The 23118-nt window shown below is 46.7% G+C and overlaps 3 protein-coding genes across 10 annotated transcripts in view; 2 read left to right on the top strand and 1 right to left on the bottom strand.

Annotated features, from left to right (window-relative positions):
- Nucleotides 1–3499: 3499 nt before the first annotated feature.
- On the bottom strand, nt 3500–5258 carry gjb9a (gap junction protein beta 9a). Its single transcript, XM_047018234.1, has one exon. It carries the CDS (start codon nt 5161–5163, stop codon nt 4342–4344), a length of 822 nt encoding a protein of 273 aa, XP_046874190.1. The 5' UTR covers nt 5164–5258; the 3' UTR covers nt 3500–4341.
- Nucleotides 5259–7966: 2708 nt separating this feature from the next.
- On the top strand, nt 7967–11854 carry ptp4a2a (protein tyrosine phosphatase 4A2a). Of its 2 annotated transcripts, none has more exons than XM_047052046.1 (7): nt 7967–8083; nt 8401–8545; nt 8908–9512; nt 9705–9788; nt 9921–10051; nt 10641–10715; nt 11275–11854. In XM_047052046.1, exons 3-7 carry the CDS (start codon nt 9417–9419, stop codon nt 11384–11386), a joined length of 498 nt encoding a protein of 165 aa, XP_046908002.1. In that variant the 5' UTR covers nt 7967–8083; nt 8401–8545; nt 8908–9416; the 3' UTR covers nt 11387–11854. The 2 variants fall into 2 exon arrangements, with proteins under 2 accessions (XP_046908002.1, XP_046907998.1); XM_047052042.1 differs by having other exon boundaries at nt 9696–9788.
- A 512-nt stretch (nt 11855–12366) lies between these two features.
- The window catches only part of ppp1r13ba (protein phosphatase 1, regulatory subunit 13Ba), a 23553-nt gene continuing 12801 nt past the window's right edge, over nt 12367–23118 (top strand). For 4 of the 7 annotated variants that reach the window (XM_047051079.1, XM_047051064.1, XM_047051073.1 and 1 more), the window contains exons 1-4: nt 15948–16205; nt 17917–18064; nt 19825–19944; nt 21877–21938. In XM_047051079.1, coding sequence (XP_046907035.1) covers nt 16026–16205; nt 17917–18064; nt 19825–19944; nt 21877–21938 — 510 coding nt within the window. In that variant the 5' untranslated portion in view covers nt 15948–16025. Of the gene's footprint in view, nt 13108–15947; nt 16206–16376; nt 16472–17916; nt 18065–19824; nt 19945–21876; nt 21939–23118 lie in introns of those variants that run through there. The other 3 variants (XM_047051105.1, XM_047051089.1, XM_047051097.1) reach the window with 3 other exon arrangements.

The raw sequence follows: 23118 nt of genomic DNA, 5'->3' as shown, positions 1-23118 counted from the left end.
CCCCCACCAAGCACGCGCTGCGGCGCTCCGGCCTCGACAGCAGCGACATCGACCCCTTTGTGGCGACCGACAGCTTCGTTTACCTGGCTGTGTCCGCCCGCCCCGTCTCCCAGGCCGAGGTCACCCCCACCTCCGAGGTCAGCCCCGCCCCTCCCTCCTCCTCCCTGCTCAAGCCCGGCCCCCACCTCGATGAGGGGGACTTCCTGTCGACAGACAGCTTTGTGTACCTGGCAGGGCCGCAGTGTCAGCAGATGGTCAGTGAGGGCCACTCCCCCTACAGTGGCTCCAAGGACTCGGACTCTGACAGCACTGGGTCTGGGGTGGGCTTTGTCCTGGGCTCCACCGCCAGCGACAGCGACTCCGACATGTCTGACTCTGACCCGGCCAGATCCAAGCCTAAGACGAAGCCCTCCTGGGAGATGTGGTCGGAGCTGGAGCAGGAAGTCCTGTTGGAATTGTTTGCCGAGGCGGACGGAGAGGGGGTGGAGCCAGTTGCAGACGCGACACAGTGCGAGCTGACCAGGAAGGTGACATGGCAGTTCAAGCCCTCCATTCAGACAGGAAGTAAAAAAGATAAGGAAGTGACATCGCAACTCTGCCAGGAGGAAGCTGGAGAGATGCACACTGATTAAGGGCTGTGTCTCATCCCAGGAAGTTGTGTCCCTCCTTTCTGTCCCTACCTAGCCTCTTTGCAGTTCTTATGTCAGTGACTGAACAGGTGTTAACGATATATGGAGTAATGTTTGTGTTTGCCTGAATTCAGTTGATGACACAGCTCTGTTTTACTGGGATGAAGTCCCACTACTAGGTGTATATAATTTGCACATAATTGCTCAATTATCAGTCTAGTTGAGTTACAGCCCAGTCGAATCAGAATTACTGAATGTAAGGGACAGTGATTAAGCATGCTGCCCCTTGAGTATCTGAATGATAGTTGCCTGGATATTCAGCAATGCACAGTAACTAGTCAAGACAATCTGTGTTTAAAGGCTTATTTTCACACACTATATCTATTCCTTCAAGGATCACTCCAGTCATAGTTTACCAAAGGTTTGAGAATAACTGAACAATGAACTCTCAACAGACTACATATAGGAGGGCTGCAGTATAGTGAGGGTGACTGGTCAGAAGGTTGTGCCTCTGTTTTCTCATCCACTTTTGTCACCGGCTAAAAGGCTAAACAGAGAACCCATGAAAATCTGCTACTGCTGCTTTATTGAATGTAATGTTGTTGTATCCAGTGTTTCATATCCAATGAGATGCTGCCATGAGCCAAACTGTATTTAGATGATTTCAGATTTGCGTTTGTATTTACATGTGGGAGGAGGTTGTGAATGTGATATTGGAGCAACACACCTTTAGATTTGCAATATCAGTATATAGTGTTATGTTTCTTATATATTAATTTTGTGATGGAGTTATATTTAGCAAATACTTGAAAGAAACCAGGTTTATTTGATCAAATATGTACTAAAGTGCTCTGATGTTGGATAGACATTTTATGGCTCTGACCGCTTGGGGATGTCTGTCCAGACAGTGATGGATCTGACCATCAGAAGGAAACTCAGTGATACTTTTTTTTGTGATGAGGATGTACAGGGAACTGTTTGTAACCTGCCGTGTGAGGAATTGTTCAATCATTGTGCAAATAAAGATTACTGTCGGTCAAATGTGACACGTAACCTTATGGTAACCTAGCCTCTATGACACACACACTTACACACACATACTCACACACACACACTGTCACACACAAACAACTTCAGTGTGTATTGGGGTATAAATATAAGGCATGATCTCCTGGAGAAATGTAGGTCTGTCTGTCTATTTCTGTGCAGATTAATTAGATCACTGTGAATAAGGCCAGGGAGGGGCAGATGGAGGGAGGTGGGGGGGGTGAGGGGGTGGGGGGGGTGGGGGGGGGGGTCTTGGGTAGAGAGAGGAGCACAGCGGCTGTTATAATTAATTGTTAATTTATGTGCCAGTTACAACACACAAGAGGACCAATACACATTATAAGGAGGAGGAGGATGTATTAGAGAGAGCACTGCTTGTCCACACTCCATGTTTTAAGACAATTATGAGTTGTCTTAAATAATTGTTGTTTATTAGCGTGTAAGCATTTCAAAACATTGTGTTCCGTGTGTGTGTGTGTGTGATAGAGAGAGACAGAGAGAGAGAGAGAGAGAGAGAGAGAGAGAGAGAGAGAGAGAGAGAGAGAGAGAGAGAGAGAGAGAGAGAGAGAGAGAGAGAGAATGAGAGAGAGAGAGAGAGAGAGAGAGAGAGAGAGAGAGAATTGTTGGCAGACGTTGATCAATGATATGTGTGTCGTTTTCATGTACATTGATGCATGTGTGGTTTGTTAACACCCCAATCACAGTCAAATAGATTGAACAAGACATTATGTTTGAACTAAATCTGTGGTAGCACTGGCATTGCTGCCTTATTGCTAGCGTGTTTGTATCTACAGTGTGTGTGAAATGATGCCTGGGCACTTGTGTGGGAGGAGAGTGGGTGAATCATGCTGTTGACTATCTGCCAGGTGCCTCAGAGTCAGTTTGACTAACACAGATGAAGGCTGTGCTGAAGCCTCGATACTAAGCTCAAATCGAGGCATTGTCCTTTTGTTGCTATGGTCTTCCCATTTTCAACCCTGTGGTATGACATTTGAGCTCATAAATTCCAACAATACCGTTTTTTAACCACCTCTGCCATATTGTAAGTGGTAATGTCTCCTTGTTTGAAGAATCAGAGACTCCTGGACTGTGTCCATCTATTCTGAACCTCTCCTCACCATTTATTTGTTGTCGGTGGGTGTTTGAGTGACAGGCAGACCGAGGGTACAGTCGCCATGGTGATAAGAAAGCACAAAAGGAGCTGTCTCCAATGGCGAGATAAAAGGAGTTAGAGAGAGAGAGAGAGAGAGAGAGAGAGAGAGAGAGAGAGAGAGAGAGAGAGAGAGAGAGAGAGAGAGAGAGAGAGAGAGAGAGAGAGAAAGGGAAGGAGGGAGAGAGAGAGAGATAGAGAGGGAGAGGGATGATAGAGAGAATAATAGAGGGTGCATTTGAAGGAGAGAGATGCAGGGAGCAGATCAAGAGGTGTGTATTATATAACAATTTCATATAAAAGCACTGGGCTACAGAGGAAGGTTGCTATTTTAAAATGAGGTTTCAGCTGAGAGAAAGAAGCAGTGTGGGCTGCATAGAAAAAAACCTTTATATGTATGAGAGAGAGGTAGAGAGAGGTAGAGAGAGAGAGAGAGAGAGGTAGAGAGAAAGAGAGAGAGAGAGAGAGAGAGAGAGAGAGAGAGGTGTAACATTTCAACATACCAGGGATGCAGCTTAATTCCATTCAAATTCCATGAGTTTGGTCTATTGTGATTTCAATTCCTTAAAAATTGTATAACTCTTCATTAACCAAATCAAACGACTTCAGTTGACTGCAGTGGAAATGGGATTAGTTGCCTTGGTAGCACACAAAAATCAGACAGACAAAGAGAGAGAGAAAAACTTTTAACATAAATACAAAATACATATATACTAAATACTAAAAAATCTATGGGCAGAACGTATTTAATTAATGAATATTCAATGAGAAAAACATCAGCAAAAGAACCTTTTTCTAGAGATGAGTCACTTCAACCCTAACTGTCTTTCCATCTGTGACTGACTTCAATCGTAGAATGTTTGTATTGCTGCTCTCTGTGAGTGACAGAATGTGCTGTACTGGTTTCAGTGAGCAGTGTTCAGTGTCATTGATAATGAGTACTGTAAGAACTCAAGGTCATTATGTATGGCTGTATTGTTCATTTGGCCTATTGCTGAAAAATCAAGGTACACAACATGACATTTTGGTAAACAAATGGAAACACATTTCACGACACAGTTATACAGTTTTATACATGTGTGCATGCAACAGTCCTTTTTTAGATGGTCTTTTATCAGGCGATTCCTGGATCTGGCACAGTTCATGTTCAGAAATCTAGAAGCAGTGTGTGTGTGGAACACAGTCTATGATGATCAGACGTCCAGAGAGCAGCTGAGAACACAGTCAGACTTTCTGTTTAGAGACTTGAGAATCCTGTACATGATCTTGTCCTGAAACAGGTCCAAGCCATTGTATCTCACATGCCAGATTTGCATGTTGTTCAACTGGTTTCATGGTATTCATAGCCTATTACTCATCTTTCAGCAGTATGTATGCTAACAATTCTATACAGTAAACTGAACCGCAAAAAGCTTTCTTAAATCATGAAGCCTACCTATCGACAATGACATTGTGGCTAATAATGGTAACTGGAATGCTGATGTGGACTGGGAACCCAGCCAGACAATAGGAGAACTACAACAAGGAAGTAGCACAAGCAGCTGCTCCCTGCTCTTTGTTCTTCCTGCAGAGACTCTGTTGGCTGTATGTGAGCGTGGGGTCCACCCTGAGGGCCTGCGTCCTCGACGGGGCAGTGGCCGTGAGCTCGTGGCTCTCGGCGAAGAGTGTCCTCTTTTTTTTCTCGCGTAACACAATCCTCTTCTGAATACGTTTCCCGATCAGGTAGACCATCTCAAAGATGCACATGAGTATGCACAGGGCAGAAGACACCACCATGAACAGGGTGAAGATCTTCTTTTCGGTGGGTCTGGAGATGAAGCAGTCAACCGTGTTCGGGCAGGGATCCAGAGAGCACTTGGACAGGCGTGGCATGTCGTAGCCATCGTAGATGTAGTAGAGTATGTAGAGGAAGGCTGCGTCCAAACTGGCTTTGAAGAGCAGGCTGACCAGGTAGGTCCACCACAGGCCGCCGCGCTTCTTCCCCGGGTTGGCGTAGAGGTGCGAGCCCTCGTGGAGAACCGTGTATTTTTTATCCCTCTCCTCGCGGTACTTGACGTGGGCCACCACCATGAGCGAGGGGCAGGTGACGAAGATGAGCTGCAGGGCCCACAGGCGGATGTGGGAGATGGGGAAGATGCTGTCGTAACAGACGTTGGTGCAGCCGGGCTGGCGCGTGTTGCAGACAAAGTCCTTGCTGTCGTCTCCCCACACCCGCTGAGCGGCCACGACAAAGACCATGACGCGCAAGATGAAGACCATAGAGAGCCAGATTCGTCCGAAGACGGTGGAATACTTGTTCACCCCACTGAGGAGGCTTTCCAGACCGGACCAGTTCATCCTGCCTGGCAGGGGACTAACACACACACCTGTAGACACACACACACACACACACCTGTAGACACACACACACACACACACCTGTAGACACACACACACACACCTGTAGACACACACACACACACCTGTAGACACGCACACACACACCTGTAGACACGCACACACACCTGTAGACACGCACACACACACCTGTAAGACCGAGGAGAGAAAAAAAAAGGTTAAGCAATGGGATCAAACAGGGTCCTGCCAACCTGATCACATAGACTCCGCCCAAACAGGTTGTATACCCTAGTCCTTAACACATTTCCCGTAGCCCTTACATTTTGTCATTTAGCAGATGCTCTTATCCAGAGCGACTTACAGTAAGTACAGTGTCATTCTCCCCAAGGCAAGGAGGGTGGAGTGCTTTGCCCAAGGACACCTTATTTGGCACGGCCAGGAATCGAATCAGCAACCTTCTGATTAATAGCCTGATTCCCTAACCGCTCAGCCATCTGACCCAAAACCCTTAGCCTCGCTGAAATACCCAGGTCCTTACACCTCACCAAAACACTTAGTTTTGCTTTGGAACAAGATGAAAACTACTGAATAATGTTTTATAAGGCTGTCTGTTATAAAACAGAACATTGACTGAATTGCAGAAAGAAAGTGGGTTGCTTCCAGCCCCTGGGCCCTATTTTGACACACACATTTATAACAAGAAGGTTAGTAGATTCGTTTATAAGACGAAGCACAGTGGGCCTTGCACATTATGATCAAGAAAGTGGCAGAAAGAATTCAAATCATTTATCTTTGATTGAACTCTGGGAAACACCCACATTCTCCACTGGATATTGGCAAGTCCTTATTAGTGGGTAACAGTTTAGATTACATACAATCCATTGGATAAAGCTATAACTCTAAACCGCGAAAACTTGACCGAACTTGGGGATTTAGTTTGAGCTGTTTATATTTCCCAAACTAGGACACGCTCCATGAAAGGAATGTGGAATGTTGCAGTGACTCATCATCCTCTTGTACCTAATGGGGAGCCTAAACAAAAGCCTGAACAGAAGCATACTATACATAAATGAACCAAAGCAGCTATTGTTGCAACACGCCTCTTTAATTTATCTAGTGGGATTTGATTGATTGGGTTTATAAGTGCTGAAGGCAGGCTGGCCTCAAAACCCCATAAAATCACTGTAAACTTTCCACAAAACAACCAAATGTGTCTGTCCGTCTGTCTGTGTCTGTCTTGGAGTGATAAATCCTACATAAGAATTAGTTTTTGTTTGAATATGAACAAAGTTACTGGCCTATATAGGATTAAACTACTGGAAACATAAACTTCATGTTTCTAAGTTACAGTATCTGTGTTTCAAACATGGTTTCCAGGTTACCTGAACTAAACAGATTGCCGGCAGGTGTGCTTCACAGGAATACAGAAACTTTAATTAAACATCCTAATTTCACTGATACGACATTATAGAAAATGACCAACCAACAGTGTTACTGTATCTAACTACTGCAGTAGTTTTAAAAAAATATATAAAGACAGTAACTTTTTGACTTGTATTTAGCTGTGCTTAGGAAAACATGTGGTGAAATGACGGAGTATATTCTACCCATGCTGGTTTATATCAAACCATTCTAATCACATCAATTATGTTTTTAACAGTCTTTGAGGTAGAGTGCCATACAGTCTAATATAGGTTTCCTTACAAGATCCAATAACATAAAAAGTGGTTGTTTAATTAAACCATAAAGAAAGGTTTACGTACTCATGGAGAACTAGTAAAAACTAGTAAAAAATGATCATAATTAGGACAAATATTATACATGATAACATCATATTATTTATACGGTTCTGTGCTGGTTGTATGCCAGAGCTGATCATAAGTTTGTTTCATGAGATCAGACATGGGAGACACTCTTCCTTCTTTCAGTAATTTAGAGACTTTCAACCAAAGCGAAATACAAATACTTTCCTTTTATATCAATAATTAATAAGCTTCCATTAGCCTATAAATAAAAATAAACAGACAATAAAGCCATCTTAAAATACCTTACCTTGGGTGTAGCAGCAAGGATTATATGAAATAAGAGAACTGAAAACAGAGCAGGAAACTCTACAAAGCAAACTATGTCTTCCTCCCCTGAAATCCTGTCAAACCTGATCTGGAGGGTCTGCGTCAGAACAAACTTTACAGGCCCCAAGCCCAGGTGTATGTATGCATGTGTGTGTTGCTATTGGCAAAGGTGAAAAATGGTTCTGTCCTAAACATAAGGTGGGTGTGTTTATCTATTCATGAGATGCTGGCTTACCTCAGAAATTCAAGCTGCTCTGGGATCGTCTTTATCACGGAAACAAGAGCGGACTTGCCACACCTACACATTATACATACCACGCACCTGAAAGGACCGAGAGTTGTTTCACATATCACCTTTGGGTTGCGACTATAGAGAAAGACTCCTTCTTGTGTATTTCATGGTCATATTCAAGACAAATGGAAAAGATAGCTACAACTGGTTATGGTGCACTAATTTTAAGCATCTAAGTATCATCAGTATCATCAAGAATCAGTATCAAGTATTAGAATTAGTTAGACTATAGTACATTTCTACTTTTTTATGTAAGATCCATATATGTTTATTGTATGCACCTTCCTGCCACAGAAAATTCAGTTTTTGTGTAAACTTGCATGGCGAGTAAACCAAATTCTGATTCTGATCTTTTGTGTCAAACACGGATAATAACGCCATCTAGTGGTGAATGTGGGAATACACGTGTCTTTACTGTCGCAAACAGATTTCTGGCAGTGCGGTCACATGACATTCTGCCAGGTAACCTCCAAGGTTTACGCGTCTGTCAGCGGATGTGTTATCCTTGTCTTATATAGTGATACTGGGATTTCGGCTATCGCCTAACACCGTTTTTGTAAGTAAATAAACAATGTTAATGCTGGATTGTGTAGGTTGCCCAGAGCTATGAAAGTGTATTTTTTATGGCTAACAAGACTGGCTGTTGATTCCCAAAATGGCTTCTAATCCATTCTAACCGTACTGTGCAGTACCACTGTATTAGCTAGCGCTAGCCATAGTAGGCTGGGATCTAGTGTAAAGTCTGGTAGCTGTCTGGTACTGTGAGCTCACAAAATGTTGGATGTATGTTGCACAAATACCGGTGCTTTTCTGTATTTAAAACATATATTTTCTCTCATCAAGCTATCTCTATGATTTCTTTCTTTTCGGTAGTCTCTTAAACCGGAGCCGTTAGCCGTTGCCAGGAGCGCTGTGCCACTGTGAACGAGAGAGAGAGGATCAATGGTCGGTCTGGAACGCGGGGCTGTCACATCGCCTTGTGCACGCTCAATGAACACACCGTTCAGCTCACACGGCGGTTTGTACAACTGATTTAATCATCGGGTCTTAATAGTCAATGTATCTATAATCTCTACTGGAAACATCACGACATAAAACGTACATCTGGACTGCCTGGATTACTTTAGACGACGACATTAAATGGGCGGGATAGAGCGACATTCTTAGTGCATTCTGGCCTTGGGATAATTAATAATTATGTCCCGTTTTTAAGTCCCACAGAACAATCTCTGTGTGATGCTAATGGATGCATGGTCCATTGTTATGACTGTGGATCTAGCACGAGCAGCAAGGATTTCATAATTAGCTATTAGCATGAAGGTAAAGGTTGAGTATAACTTAAATAAATCTCTCTCTGTTTCTGATTCATGTATTTCACAGGTTGCATATTTATGGCGATTGCGAGGGAGGGAGGAGACTTTTGCCAGGCACAGCACCTGCTGATTGTGGACAAGTGAATTGGGAGATAGCCCTGTATGAAGGCAAGGCCCTCACTGCCATCTAAAGATCAGCCAAACCTTATGAAGACTAGCCAACCCGAAGCCAAGCAGCAGCGATACAGGAGAGAGGCTGCGCTACTCTACTGCCAGTACATGCCTAGGGTAGAGCCCAGCCAGACCCTCAGCAGCTTAGTCCCTCTTCCTCTCTTCTTCCTCTCCGCCATCTCTCCATCCATCTTTCTGCCCTTAATGGGGTGATTGGGAGGTGGAAGTCTAAAAGATAAAACCTCTTTAAAAAAATAATAATAATTCCTTATTGCGCTATAGGCTTGGCAAATTGTAGATTTTCCTAGACGTTTTTCCCCCTCATCTATCTACCCCATCTTGGAACTCTTTTTTTAAATCTTCATCCTCTCCTGGAAGACCGCTGTCGTTCACCTGCCCGTCAACATGAATCGCCCCGCCCCCGTCGAGATCAGATACGACTGTATGAGGTTCCTCATCACACACAACCCCACCAACTCCCAGATGGTCAAATTCATAGAGGTACAGCAGAACAGACATGAATATGAATGAAATGCTTTCTACGTTAACGTGTTCATCCCAGCCTGTGTAAATATCATCTGCATCTGCATCTCATATGGTGTGATTCTCCTGTTTTAAACATGATATGCAACAACGTGACGCATGATACAGTACTGAATATGTATTTATTTCCTATGTGTTGAGGACCTGAAGGTGTTTGGTGTGCAAACCCTTGTGAGAGTGTGTGCTGCAACATATGAGAAAACCCCAGTAGAACAGGAAGGGATCCAAGTCCTGGTGAGAAACACACATGATAATCCCCTTATGCTTTCATGAAAAAAACAACACATCTTGGTACTGGCTTAAAAGATACCAGCATAGCCACGTTTTGTCACGATCCATTCCTCTGATGTTCTGTTGGGTTTTCAGGACTGGCCATTTGACGATGGCTCCGCCCCTCCTGAGCAAGTAGTGGATGATTGGCTGCATCTGCTCCAGGCCAAGTTCAGAGAGGAGCCAGGCTGCTGTGTGGCCGTGCATTGTGTGGCAGGCCTGGGCCGGTCAGTGAAGCCAGGCTCAGATAGATGATCTGCTCTCTCGTGTGTCGTTCCCTGGGATGGTCTGCACACTGGCTTACCTTCAACCTAGCTTATCTATCTTATCTTCTAGGCTCTAGCTGCTTGTTTTGTGCTTTAATACTAGCTTAGCTTCTTATCTTTCTTTTGCTAACCTTCAAAACCTGGGACTCTCATCAGACCTGCCGTGAAGTACACTCTGTCCGTCTGAGCTATTTTAGGAGCGTATTGACGCCAACTCATCTCCCTTGTTCCAACTTGCCTTTAGTTTTGATCTCATCTCATGGTATGGTTCAGTCACCTGCTGGTGTCTGGTTCGGACCTGCAGCAGTGATCTTCTAAACAAGTTGACGTCCAATTGTCTCCTGTGCTGTAGAAACCGACTTCACAGCAAACGTCAAAGTGTTCGGTTTAACACCAGGACTCAGGAGTTTTAAGGATGATTAGAGTGGACCTATATTCTATATACTATACACTCAACTAGTAAAACGAACATTCCTCTGAAATGAGCTCTTTGAAAAGGGCAGCGTTCCTATATCACTCTGGTTGCTTCACTGTCTGTGTCTCTGTGCAGGGCTCCTGTTCTGGTGGCATTGGCCCTCATTGAATGTGGAATGGAGTACGAAGATGCTGTCCACTTCATACGACTGTAAGTAGTCGTTGTCTGACCATTGCTGTATGGCACACGACAAATTTCCGAAAGGACTACTAAATGTATCTAAGGTCATGGTGATGGCTAACTCTTTATAGATATAGTATAATATTTATTGGTTAAGTTAATTTAACAACAGTCCACATTCTCACATTGCTAAACACAGTTTGGAGCCAGCGGTAGAGCATTTGACTGTAGATCAAGAGGAGTCAAATGGCTGAGGGATGTCAGCTGAGTTAGGGAATCGGGCTAGTAATCAGAAGGTTGCCAGTTCGATTCCTGGCCGTACCCAATGATGTTGTGTCCTTGGGCAAGGCACTTCACCCTACTTGCCTCAGTGGGAATGTCCCTGTACTTACTGTAAGTCGCTCTGGATAAGAGCGTCTGCTAAATGACTAAATGTAAATGTAGGTTGTATGTTCAAATCCCCCTGATACACCTCTTTGGATAAAAGCGATAACATTGTCTGCTAAATGAACACCATTTAATAAGCTTACATTTAGTTTGTCTTAGTAACACACAGTGTTCCATCCCTCTCTCTCACCTCCTCTCTCAGTAAACGACGCGGAGCTTTCAACTCCAAGCAGCTGCTGTACCTGGAGAACTACAAGCCCAAGATGTGTCTTCGCTCCCGCGACGGCAACGGACAAAACTGCTGCCTCCAGTAGTCCTGCAGCAGAATGTACTAGCTGCTGCCTCCAGTAGTCCTGCAGCAGAATGTACTAGCTCTAGAGACACAGCACACAGTCATTTCTTAATTCAGTCAATTATTATTTATTGATTATTTAATTTAAAAAAAACATTTGAGATTAAAATGAATGGTTTCAAAGACGGTTTCCCCGAACGCAGATTATGCGTAGTTTAAGAATAATTTTTAATAGATTAAGATGAGCCTGTAGCTGAGTTTTGGCTGCTGTAACACTGTCTACCTGCTGGTGCAAATGACCCATCCTGTTAGCGCCTGTGTACGTATGCTGCTGTTGTTGGTGTTATGACTTCTACCTTAGGCCTCATTTTTATGAAGTGTGCATATTTGTAATACATAATTTATTTATGTCTAAATGTTATCTACCTGTATTTTGACTGTAAAGCTGACATTCAAAGTGTTCCTCTGAGATAGTAAACATTCTCAAATATAGTATTGGAATATGTTTTTTGAGAGTGGGGGGTGGGTGGATGATTGAGTTCCAGAGCTACATTTAATCTAAGAAGGTCCACTTTTGGCTGCCAGTAGACGAAATATTATTTTAAGAGTAAATTCAGTCATGGGCGTATCTAGCCCTATTTTGGCTGGAGCCCCCCCAAAAGTTTTAACCTAGATTCGCCCCTGAATTCAATGTTAGTATGTTCTCCATCACAGTGCTAAGTTTATTATCTCCCTTAATTATCACCAGATGGCAGTAAAGAGCCATCTGAGAGTTGATTGTGGCAATACAGCTTTTTAAGCCATTCTCCCGCCTTTCGATCAAACTCATCAATTTACCAATTGTGTTCATGAAATATTGTTGAATATCCTTTTCATTGTAGTGTCATGCGTCTGTAGTAGACCTACATTTGGCTGAAAAGCTACACATTTGTCATTTTGGCTGGCTGAAGAAGCCAGTCCTGGCTTTGATGTGAGTTATGTCCGTAAGGTTTGTCCTTGAGGAGGAAGCTGTCTGTCTTCGTGCCTGACGCTTGACCAGATTTGATTTAAATTCGTAGGCCATGTGTATATAAATGTTAGTCATATCAGTTCCTCAAGTTTGCAACACAAAGGCTGTTGGACGCCGACATACAGAGTATCCGGCTCTCCGGTCTTGAAAGTCAAACTAACATTGCAGAGGTTACATTGTCCCTTACGTCCGTTTTTCTCGTCTTTCGTCGGCTACAAGCAAGTTTGATCTCGCTTCTAAGAAGACTATAGCCGAGGAAATAATAAACAGCTTCAAACCACCGACTGAACACCCTAGTTAATGACAGAAAAAACTGGGCTCTTATTGCTCAATTTTGAGTTCTTGCTTTGGATTGATTACGCATTGGAACGTGTATGTCTGCCGTTTTCACAGTCACTATCTAAATAATTAGTTGTGGCGTGTGCGCCTTTAGCTGTTAGTGTCGGAATGTCTAGCAGATTCCTTAGAACAACATGCATCCCCTACTAGGCTGGGGGATGTTCGGTGACCAGAACGTGACCCACTTCGCCCTACAGCGTTTGCACGCACCGCCAGGGATCAAGCATCGTTGCTTTTCTATTCTGTAGTTGGCTGACGGACTAGCAGAGCTCCTCGTCAAAAAGCGTCCTGCCATCCCGTCGAGGGAGGCAGAGAAAATAACGGAGAGTTTTTTTTTTTAAGTCAACGGTTAGAATAAACATATTAACTGATTGGCCTAAGCAGTCATGTTGCCGGTAAGTTTAAACAATTTCTGATCTCTGTTTCAGTCTTATTCAATATTTGGGATTTTACTGGAACATATTCTTGAAAAAAATGCATCCTTGTGGTAAGAAGAGCAATGCTTTAGGAAGTTTATAGAAATAGAATATCCTGTTTTTGGATGCGGTAATGAAGATCATTGCTTCCTGAATTAGTTTGGTATTTTAGGATACCCAAATATCGGGAAAGGGGTTGCCCAAATACAAATTATGAGAAATTTGAGTAATCTCCATTGGACAATTATGTATCTGAGAGGATGTTGTAGGTTGTAGCTATTTCTTTCGAGTTCAAGGGGAACTGCTGACTATTAGACTCAACTAGATTAGAATCTCAGTCATCAAGGAAGCTTCAAGGAGAGTTAAAGAGATTTTCGGCAAGTTACTTGACAGCGTGAGAAAGTGGCTATCAATCTGCCCCATGCTGGAGATAACGCTGACTGAACTGAACTGAACTTAATGTACCCAGAACAGGAGGTTAGTACAAGGACATGGAACACACCAATGTTATTGTACCAGCAATCTTGTAGCCTATAGATCAACCAGCTATGAGTTTGTGTTATGTAAATAAATGACTCTGCTACCACAGGGAAGACAAATATAGAAGGGGCAGTGTGGGGTGAAGTCTGTAAATATACACATTCTGGATGTTAATTGAAGCCAAATAAAGTGGAAATTCAGTGACTTGGGTTTGATGCCCTGGTAACAGTCAGAGAAATAGATAGTTTGAGCTCAGAGACAGGGGTAGGAAGTAGGGGGTTTGGGGTAGTGGTGAGTAGGGGTTGGGGTTAGTAGGAGGCAGGGTTTAGTAGGATAGGGGTTGGGTGGTATGGAGTATGGCATAGTGGATGCTTGGGGGCAAGGGTTATATTTAGACACTGTCTACCGAAGATCAGGCTGATGACCCTATTGGCCATTGACTTACAGTACCACCCGTCTCAGACAACCAGACTACCAATACGATTCCCCCAGGCTCACATTTGGGGCACAGAGGGCTTTGTCTCTGGTATGGCCTCATTCCCTCCTTGCTTGAGTTAATCAGACCTTCATGGATTTGAGGGCGGAGGAGCCTCTGTCAGAACAACTACTCTAGTGAATGTTGAGAAGTAATGTTTTGGGCCCAAGACGAGGAATAACAAGACATATTTTACCCCAGGAAAGCTGATTCCCAATCTTAAATGGTCACCCATCCATCCTCACCCCTGCCTGTCTCGCTAGCATATCTTAGCCACGCTAACTGGCTTTCCCTCAATGTTCTATTTCTGGCCACTATAAGTACAGTCACTGGGTATAACGTTCAGACTTACATAAGCACATGTACTGTACTTTTCATTCAGTTGTCATTTCAACATGACTGGCAGAAGGACTGGCAGTTGGGAAACCTGCAATTGAATGATAAATTGACATTCTCAGGCTTGTGTCGTATGTCATCATGTGTTGACTTGAGCGTGAAATGTTTTTGTGTGCAGCTGTCTTGTTACGACATTGTGATGTGGTCATAGCTGTAGTCATGCGGTAGCTTTGGTTTGAATGGAGGTAGGGGTTGCCATGGGGACAGTATTATTGTATGCTCCTTTCAGAGGGAGTCAAGACAGGACACTAAATCAGTTGACTGCCCTCCGAAACACACAATGACTCCAGCAAAGAGACCGAGTTGAACTTTCGCCCATCTAATGATAAGACAGGCCACCATCTCTCTCACATCTCTCGCCGGCTGTTTGTTAGTCTTGTTCCATGTGCTTCCGGAAAACATCCGTCCCGCCACAAGCTGTGCCTCGAAACCGAACTACAAGAACGCTTTGTTTATAAAGTCCTGCTCTCCCAACGGAACCAAAGTGGGGATCAGTGGTCTGTAGACGCTCAGCTCTGCTTGGCGCGTGTGTGTGTGTTGAGGACAGGCCTGGTGGTGATGGGTCTGGGTAAACAGAGGAGCACAGAGTGCCGTCGCCAGGCAGCAGAGAGGATTCTGGGTAAGGCCTCATCAGTCAAAGTCCCTGTGGAGCGCTTTGACAGGATCTGCTTTGTGTCTGCAGATTTATTATTGACAGGACCCTGAGCAGGGGAAGAAGTATATGTGTGTGTGGACATTAAGATTTGGCACAGGGGACGTGAGGAGGAAGAGGAGGAGGAACAAGAGAAGGGATATTAACAAGTCGGAATGGAATCATTTGCCTCCATAACGTGCCATTCCACCCCTCTCTCCAGGCTTTAGCTGCATGGTTGGGTTATTTCGGTTAGGCCAGATGGTTAAACATGAGATTTCCTGCACACTTTACTGACAGACAGACAACACTGATTTCCTGTCAAATCAAATCGTTGTCACGGTTGTGTTGGGAGGGAGCTGTGTGTGTGTGTGTGTATGTGTGTGTGTGCTTGAGTGTGTGTGTGTTTGACAGCTCAGTCTGGTTTGTGTCACAGTCTCCTCTTATCTCCCTCAATCCATTCTACGGGTCCTGGGGATATCACTCTAGAGGGTCCTTGTGATGAGAGGCAACCCCCACCCTTCACCCCCCACCTCAGTGCCAAGGCCTCGTCCCTGAACCTCAAGCCATACCCTGGCCCTTGTCCCACCAACCCTGATGCCTCCCCCCCCAACCACCACCCCCTTTCCCCCATGTTTACTGACACCATCTCCTTCCTCCATTCTGGTGCATGGTATCATACACTCTGCCAGGCACACATTCTCTCTCTCTGCCCCCCCCCCCCCCCCCCCCCCCTCTCTCTCTCTCTCTCTCTGTGTGTCTCTCACACACACACACACACACGCTGCCCTGACAGAACTCTGCCTCTCAGCCGTGTATGACAGTTTGTGCTCCGCTCTCTCTGGCTCTCCCTCCCCGGCTCTCCCTCCCCGTCTCTCCTTCCGGTGTGTCTCCCTCTTTCCCTCGTGTGGCTCCATGAAGAGGTTCCTCAGCCAGGTGCTCCGGAGACTGGTGTCTGTGTCCAAGGACCAGCCCTGGTTCCACCATCAGAAGCCCCACCGCAGCTGTCCCTGGACCCGTAGCCGGGCTAAGGAACAGCCCCAGGGCCAGGAGGGGAAGCAGGCTCCGGTACCAGCTCCATGCGGGGTGGATAAGGTGACCAGACAGGGGGAGGTCCCAGGGGTTTGGAGGGTCAGAGGCTGGTGAGGTGCTTGCTCTTCTGGTTCTGCTCAGGAACCACAGCTCTGCTGCACCTTCCTAAAAATAACCAGAGTCATCCAGGGCTGAAGTCAGGAGGCAGGGCAGCAGCGGGCTGGCTGTGTGCTACAGGGAACAGTTGACGGAGGCAGTAGATAGTGGCGTTATTGGGAGCCCCTGTAATGGTGTTGTCGCTGTGTGCTGTGTGGTTGAGACGTTCTCTGGTGAGTTTGTACTCACATGTACTCAGTACTCCTTGTTGGGGTCTATGAGCTGTATAACAACAACACATTGCATAGGACTAATCAGATGTGGTGGTTTTGTTTTGTCAACAACGTGAGTTAACTTGGGGTGAATTGAGGGGATGTGTGTTGTTTGAATGTGTTGCTGTGAGTATGTTGGCAGTATAGTGCAACGCACCACTAATACCCAGCTGGTGAGTGGGTGAAACAGTACGGTCCCAGCAGGTTGGGCCCTTGTGCTGCTCTCTGTGTACTTTCTGAACTTTGTGTGAATCACGGGAGCTTTGTGTGAATCACAGGGAGGACTGACCAGATTACAACCTCTTGTACACAGACAGACAGAGACACGCACACAAACACTCATTCGCATACTTCTAATGACGTGAACCACAAGCATTTGTATTTTACTGAAAATAGAACTGAAAGGGAGGAACAGTGAACCAGTGTCCAGTCTGAGAGAAAGAGAGATTATCCTCCTCTCTCCATAACCCCTGATCTCCTGGATTTGTATTCTCTCTGTTTATCCTGATGTATGTTTTCATTTGTCACCTTTCGGACACACATACACACACACACGTTTACACACGGCATAATCTGATGATTATAGCTTGGTGTTGTAATCCAAGCCTTACAGAATGGGCCCTCCTCTGAATCTGTCTGCATGCAGCGAGAGATTACCTTACATCTTGGCATACAGGCTCCGATCCGTGGTGTACGGCTGTGTATGTGTATGTGTGTGCTGAGTCTACTCACAGAGGGCTGGGTTTTTAAACAGAGACGACCCATGTCAGCTGTTTGACATAAATACCATCATCCAGGAAGCTTTCTGCTGGGGTGTGTGTGTCCATGTATGTGACTGTGTGTTTGAGCTATTGTGACCCATACCACAGCTAAAAACATTCAATTCTGTTGCCATGCCCCAGATTATCTCAAATATCACACAGGACACAGGAAATTCAATTTTTATAATTTGCCCAAATTCTAATCTGTGGTGGACCAACACACACGAACGTCCTCGCCCGGGCCTATATGTCTGCTCTTTGAGTTGGACTATGAACAAAGCTCGTCCTACATGCCCCACAATCCTCCTGGGAGGTCTCTGTTTGGCAGACTGCCTACAGTGTAGGCCCTACACGGTATGTTCCCGGCCGAACCCTTCCAGGAGGGTGTTGGCTCGAGTCAGAGTCAACTGTCAGATTGACCTCTCTCTCCTTCTCTGTGTATTTGTAGAAGGCAACTTGATGTAGCACTCTGTATGGAGACACTGCCAGCCTTTGACAGGGCTGGAGACCCAGTACCGGTCACTCTTTATTACTGAGACACAGCCAGGGAGCCACTAGGCCCAATATCAATGTCTGCACCACGAACATGAAACCTCCAAGCTACCAGTCCCTCTGTAACGCCGGAACCACGCTCTGCCCCTCCAGACGATCCTGACGGTGTTCCTCAACGACACCCAGCAGATGCTGACGGAGGTTCCCATCACCCCGGAGACCACCTGCCGAGACGTGGTGGACTTCTGCAAGGAGGCCGGGGAGAGCGGCTGCCACCTGGCCGAGGTGTGGCAGGGCAACGGTAGGCTGTGTGTCTGCCTGTCTGTCTGTCTGCCTGCCTGCCTGCCTGCCTGCCTGCCTGCCTGCCTGCCTGTCTGTCTGCCTGTCTGTCTGTCTGTCTGTCTGTCTGTCTGTCTGTCTGTCTGTCTGTCTACCTGCTTGCGTGCCTGCCTGCCTTCTTGCCTGTCTGTGTCTGTCTGTCTGTCTGTCTGTCTGTATGCCTGTGTGCCTGTCTATCTGTCTGCCTGTCTGCCTGTCTGTCTGAGAGACGGAGATGAAGACAGAGAAGAAGGTTGTCACTGTAATAGAAGTGAAAAAATCAGCCTGGGTAAATATTGGGGCTGGGTCAACCCCTCCCTCCGGGTCCAGTCCACCAGCCACAGGCCCCAACAATGGTGTCCTTGTCCCCAGAGCTCCTCTCCCTGTCCCCCTCTACCCTCCCTTCATCTTTCACCCTGCCCCCAGTCCAGACCGGCCCTAACCAGCCCTGCTCACATAGAAAGAGATAGACATGTAAACATTTAGAGAGAGAGAGAGAGTCTAGCTGAGAGAGGGATACAAAGGGAGAATGAGGCAGAGGGAGAAGCAGAACATGAGGAGGGAAATGTGGGTCAGGGTGTCTGTGGTGATGACCCTGCCTCTGCCTCTGGCCATGCAGACTGAAGCGCAACCCACATGACAGTCAGGCCCCAGACGGTAACCTTGCCTGGATCCAGCCCACACATTCCTCCATGTGACAGAAGAATTCCTTTGAGTTGTTTACAGATTGTGGTATCTGTGTAGGGTTACATAGGCACTGTGTAGCAGTGTGTCATGTGCAGTGCGTTGTGTGCAGTGTGCATCTAGTTCAGTGGTTCAGTGAGGGGGATAATATGGGCTAATGTTATTATCCCTTCTATTAATAGTAAGCTAATCTCCGATAACCTCATGCTTTGATTGTCAGCTAAACACAGCACATTGTCACTGATGTCAATGATCTACATTATTATTATCATTGACACAATAATTAGAGTGACAAGAATTTATCAGTTGAGGTCACTCAGTTAATTTAAATCATATCAGCACATTCCCTCCCTGGGTGGGGCGATACTGTAGCCCCCCCCCCCCCCCCCCTTCTGCATCACAAGCCTGTTTCAGCTACTTTAGAGAGTCAGGATGCAGTATTGTTTTTCAACTGTCAGTACCCCCCCCCCCATCCCCAGAGACCCCCCCTCCCCAGAGATACCCCCCCCTCCCCAGAGACCCCCCCTCCCCAGAGATACCCCCCCCTCCCCAGAGACCCCCCCTCCCCAGAGAGACCCCCCCCTCCCCAGAGACCCCCCCTCCCCAGAGAGACCCCCCCCTCCCCAGAGACCCCCCCTCCCCAGAGAGACCCCCCCCTCCCCAGAGACCCCCCCTCCCCAGAGATACCCCCCCCCTCCCCAGAGAGACCCCCCCCTCCCCAGAGACCCCCCCTCCCCAGAGATACCCCCCCCTCCCCAGAGACCCCCCCTCCCCAGAGATACCCCCCCCTCCCCAGAGACCCCCCCTCCCCAGAGATAGCCCCCCCCTCCCCAGAGACCCCCCCTCCCCAGAGATACCCCCCCCTCCCCAGAGATACCCCCCCCTCCCCAGAGATACCCCCCCCTCCCCAGAGATACCCCCCCCTCCCCAGAGACCCCCCCTCCCCAGAGATACCCCCCCCTCCCCAGAGATACCCCCCCCCTCCCCAGAGACCCCCCCCCCTACTAGACTCCTGTTGGTACATGACCCCTTGTGACCGTACGCTGTTCCCCTCCCCAGAGAGAGGGATCCCTTTCGAGCATCTGATGTACGAACATCTGCAGAGGTGGGGCCCCAGGAGGATAGCAGTCAAGTTCTACTTGCGACATGAGGAGTGTCCGTCCCACTCCAGCCTGCATGGTGGGTACACTGGCAAACACACACACACACACACAGACGCACAACAAATAGTTTGTATATCCGTAGTTCTTTGCAGATGTCAACAAGATATGTACTATTTATGTAACTGTTCCTGTCGTCCTTCCGATTTCTGTCAGTGTTCTATTCCAGAACAGAGAAGATTCCTCAGAGTCTGGCTGTTTGGACTCCTGAGTTACTGTTATGCATTTTCCATGACCTCTCCTCTCTCCTCTCCTCTCCTCTCCTCTTCCCCTCCCCTCCCCTCCCCTCCCCTCCCCTCCCCTCCCCTCCCCTCCCCTCCCCTCCCCTCCCCTCCCCTCCCCTCCCCTCCCCTCCCCTCCTGGAGGGTTGACGGTTTCAGTGGAGCAGGACTTACCATGGCTGGCTGGGCTAACTGATTGACTGATGGACTGGCTGGCTGGCTGCTCTTACGTAACTAATCGCTTTGAGGGATAATTAGCCCTGTGCTCCCTCCGCTGCCCTCTACTGACCTCTGCACCTGAGACGGATCAGAAGCAGCCAGCCTTGACGGACTGGGGACACTGGAAGTGGTGGTGGGGACGGTGGTGGTAGGAGGCTAGGGAGACTGGAGGAATTGGGAGCTGGGGGGGGGGGGGGGGGTTCCAAGGCTGGCTGGGCGGGACTGAGAGGATGGGGAGGGCAGGGAAAGTTTAGAGTAGGCTTTGAAGTTGATATATGTGTGGGTGTCTGAGTAAAACAAAGAGAGCCCGTGGTCTACAGCCCCAGTGATGGAGGAGAGGTATTAGTTGCTGACAGGATTACCTTCATTCTCCAGTCACCCTCATACTGTACTGGACAGGGTTTAGAGCATTAAACAACCCACTATTAATAGAGAACGCAGTTGGAGGGAGGTGAGTTTGTGTGTGGATATGAGAGTCAGTGGGTTCTCATCAGACTGAATCGACAGGGACGGGTCTGGGGTGTTGGTAGTGGAGGGTTGACGGCAAGGTCAAGGTTGTCCCACGTCTGACTGTGGACAGTCGTGTCCAGCCTAGTGGGGGAATTCGAGAACTTTCACCACGAAGAGATAATGAAACACCCATCAGAGAAGATCCTCATGGATTGTTGACATGGCCAGATGGAGTGAAGGTTCAGGGGTGGTGTTTTTAGCATTCTGATTTGGTTTACAGCTAAATGCTAAATGACTGCCATCTAACAGGGGGTTTGTTTACATAATATGACATGATTGCATCTGGGCTCCGGCATACATTTTGGCAATCACTCAAAAAGTGTCCCATGGATTTAGTGGGAAGTGTAAATGGAGTGTGACCTAATCTGAACGTTCTTGCTTTTTGTTCCTACTGCAGCACTGGGTCTCTGTTACCTCCAATTTAGGCTGAGTTAGGGGGGCGTGAGATCTGTTAGAAACTCCAACCTTCATCCTTCAACATTCAAGTTCTCTACCCAGCTGGTGTATCGCTAGTCTCTTTTTAGCTTTGGAAGTTTAGCTGCCTGGATTCAAGTTCCATTCTTACTGGGGCTTCATGTTGTGAAATTTAAATTGGTCAAATCGGAGATAAGTGCACCATAATCCTCAAAACGCTGGTGAATTATTACATTGATCTCCTAAAAACTCTTTTCATGATTTCCCTAAAAAGGATATTATCCGCTTAAGTAAACAATGAAAAAATGGGACACAAAACCTGAAATCACAAAAAAAAGAGAGATTTGTCCCCTGTAAATTACACACGTGTTTCAAGGGTTGGTTTTCGTCCCTCCTCAGTGCAAATGGGCTGTCTGAAGTGGAGACGTTGTTGTGATTATGAAGGACCGAGATAGCAGGGTTTGGCCCGAAGACAGACGGCTGCTTTTATATCTTGGACAGCATCTCTGACTGCACCTTTAATATGGGATGTTGTGGCTCCAGTTTGTCGAGCTGCGGCCTGATGTGAAGTCTTGTTTCCTGTGCAGAGAGTCCAGAGCAGAGCAGCACAGGAAGAGGAGGGAACACCGACCTGCTCACTGACAACCAGGTGAGTCAACACAAATGCACACGCACACACGCATACCCTCACACGAACACACTCACACATACGAACACACACACCTAGAAATAGCAATTGAAGTTGTGGGGCTCAAGAATGTCCTCCCTATTATATATATATATTTTTTTTACAGTCGTTTACTATCCTGGGAACTTCTGGTCCCAAACAAGACCACACACACAGATCTCAATCCAGCTTTCTGAGAATTGATAAAGTGTCTCTCCACAGCAACTCTCCACTCATTTAGATACCTCCCCACTCTCCCTTTGGGTGCGTGCAGGGCTGGCCTGGTGACATCTGTCATTCTCATTACGAGGCAGAATACAGTAAACCCAAATGATATCAGCAGGGTGCACAGTGACATACCCTCTAACATAACCTCACCTACTGTGTGTGTGTGTATGTGAGTGTTAAAAGTGTTTCTTGTCAGTTGTTTGTAAAATCCCAAGGATTAGTGTAAGGCTTAGTGACAGGAATGATTACAGATTTCTCAGAGTTGCCTCGTGTGAGAGTAGGGGATCAATCTCTTCTTACTCCTGTCTGGCTTCTTTGGCTCTGGCTAACTGCTAGTCTGGCGTCTCTTGTGTTGGCTAACAGCTAGTCTGGCGTCTCTTGTGTTGGCTAACTGCTAGTCTGGCGTCTCTTGTGTTGGCTAACTGCTAGTCTGGCGTCTCTTGTGTTGGCTAACAGCTAGTCTGGCGTCTCTTGTGTTGGCTAACAGCTAGTCTGGCGTCTCTTGTGTTGGCTAACAGCTAGTCTGGCGTCTCTTGTGTTGGCTAACTGCTAGTCTGGCGTCTCTTGTGTTGGCTAACAGCTAGTCTGGCGTCTCTTGTGTTGGCTAACTGCTAGTCTGGCGTCTCTTGTGTTGGCTAACTGCTAGTCTGGCGTCTCTTGTGTTGGCTAACTGCTAGTCTGGCGTCTCTTGTGTTGGCTAACTGCTAGTCTGGCGTCTCTTGTGTTGGCTAACAGCTAGTCTGGCGTCTCTTGTGTTGGCTAACAGCTAGTCTGGCGTCTCTTGTGTTGGCTAACTGCTAGTCTGGCGTCTCTTGTGTTGGCTAACAGCTAGTCTGGCTGCTCTGGCTCTGGCTGGTGGCTAGTCTAGATACTTTGGCCCTGGTTAACTGCTAGTGTGATTGCTTTGGCCCTGGTTAACTGCTAGTGTGATTGC

Source organism: Hypomesus transpacificus, chromosome 3, assembly GCF_021917145.1.
Source record: "Hypomesus transpacificus isolate Combined female chromosome 3, fHypTra1, whole genome shotgun sequence".
NCBI lineage: Eukaryota > Metazoa > Chordata > Actinopteri > Osmeriformes > Osmeridae > Hypomesus > Hypomesus transpacificus.
The sequence above is the reverse complement of the archived record's forward strand: the minus strand, read 5'-3'. Positions and strand labels throughout refer to the sequence as shown.

Coding starts and splice junctions, on each gene's coding strand:
- gjb9a (XM_047018234.1), bottom strand. CDS start 5,163: ATGAACTGGTCCGGTCTGGAAAGCCTCCTCAGTGGGGTGAACAAGTAT.
- ptp4a2a (XM_047052042.1), top strand. CDS start 9,417: ATGAATCGCCCCGCCCCCGTCGAGATCAGATACGACTGTATGAGGTTC. Junction 9,513..9,695: donor AGATGGTCAAATTCATAGAG/GTACAGCAGAAC, acceptor CTATGTGTTGAG/GACCTGAAGGTGTTTGGTGT. Junction 9,789..9,920: donor AGGAAGGGATCCAAGTCCTG/GTGAGAAACACA, acceptor TTGGGTTTTCAG/GACTGGCCATTTGACGATGG.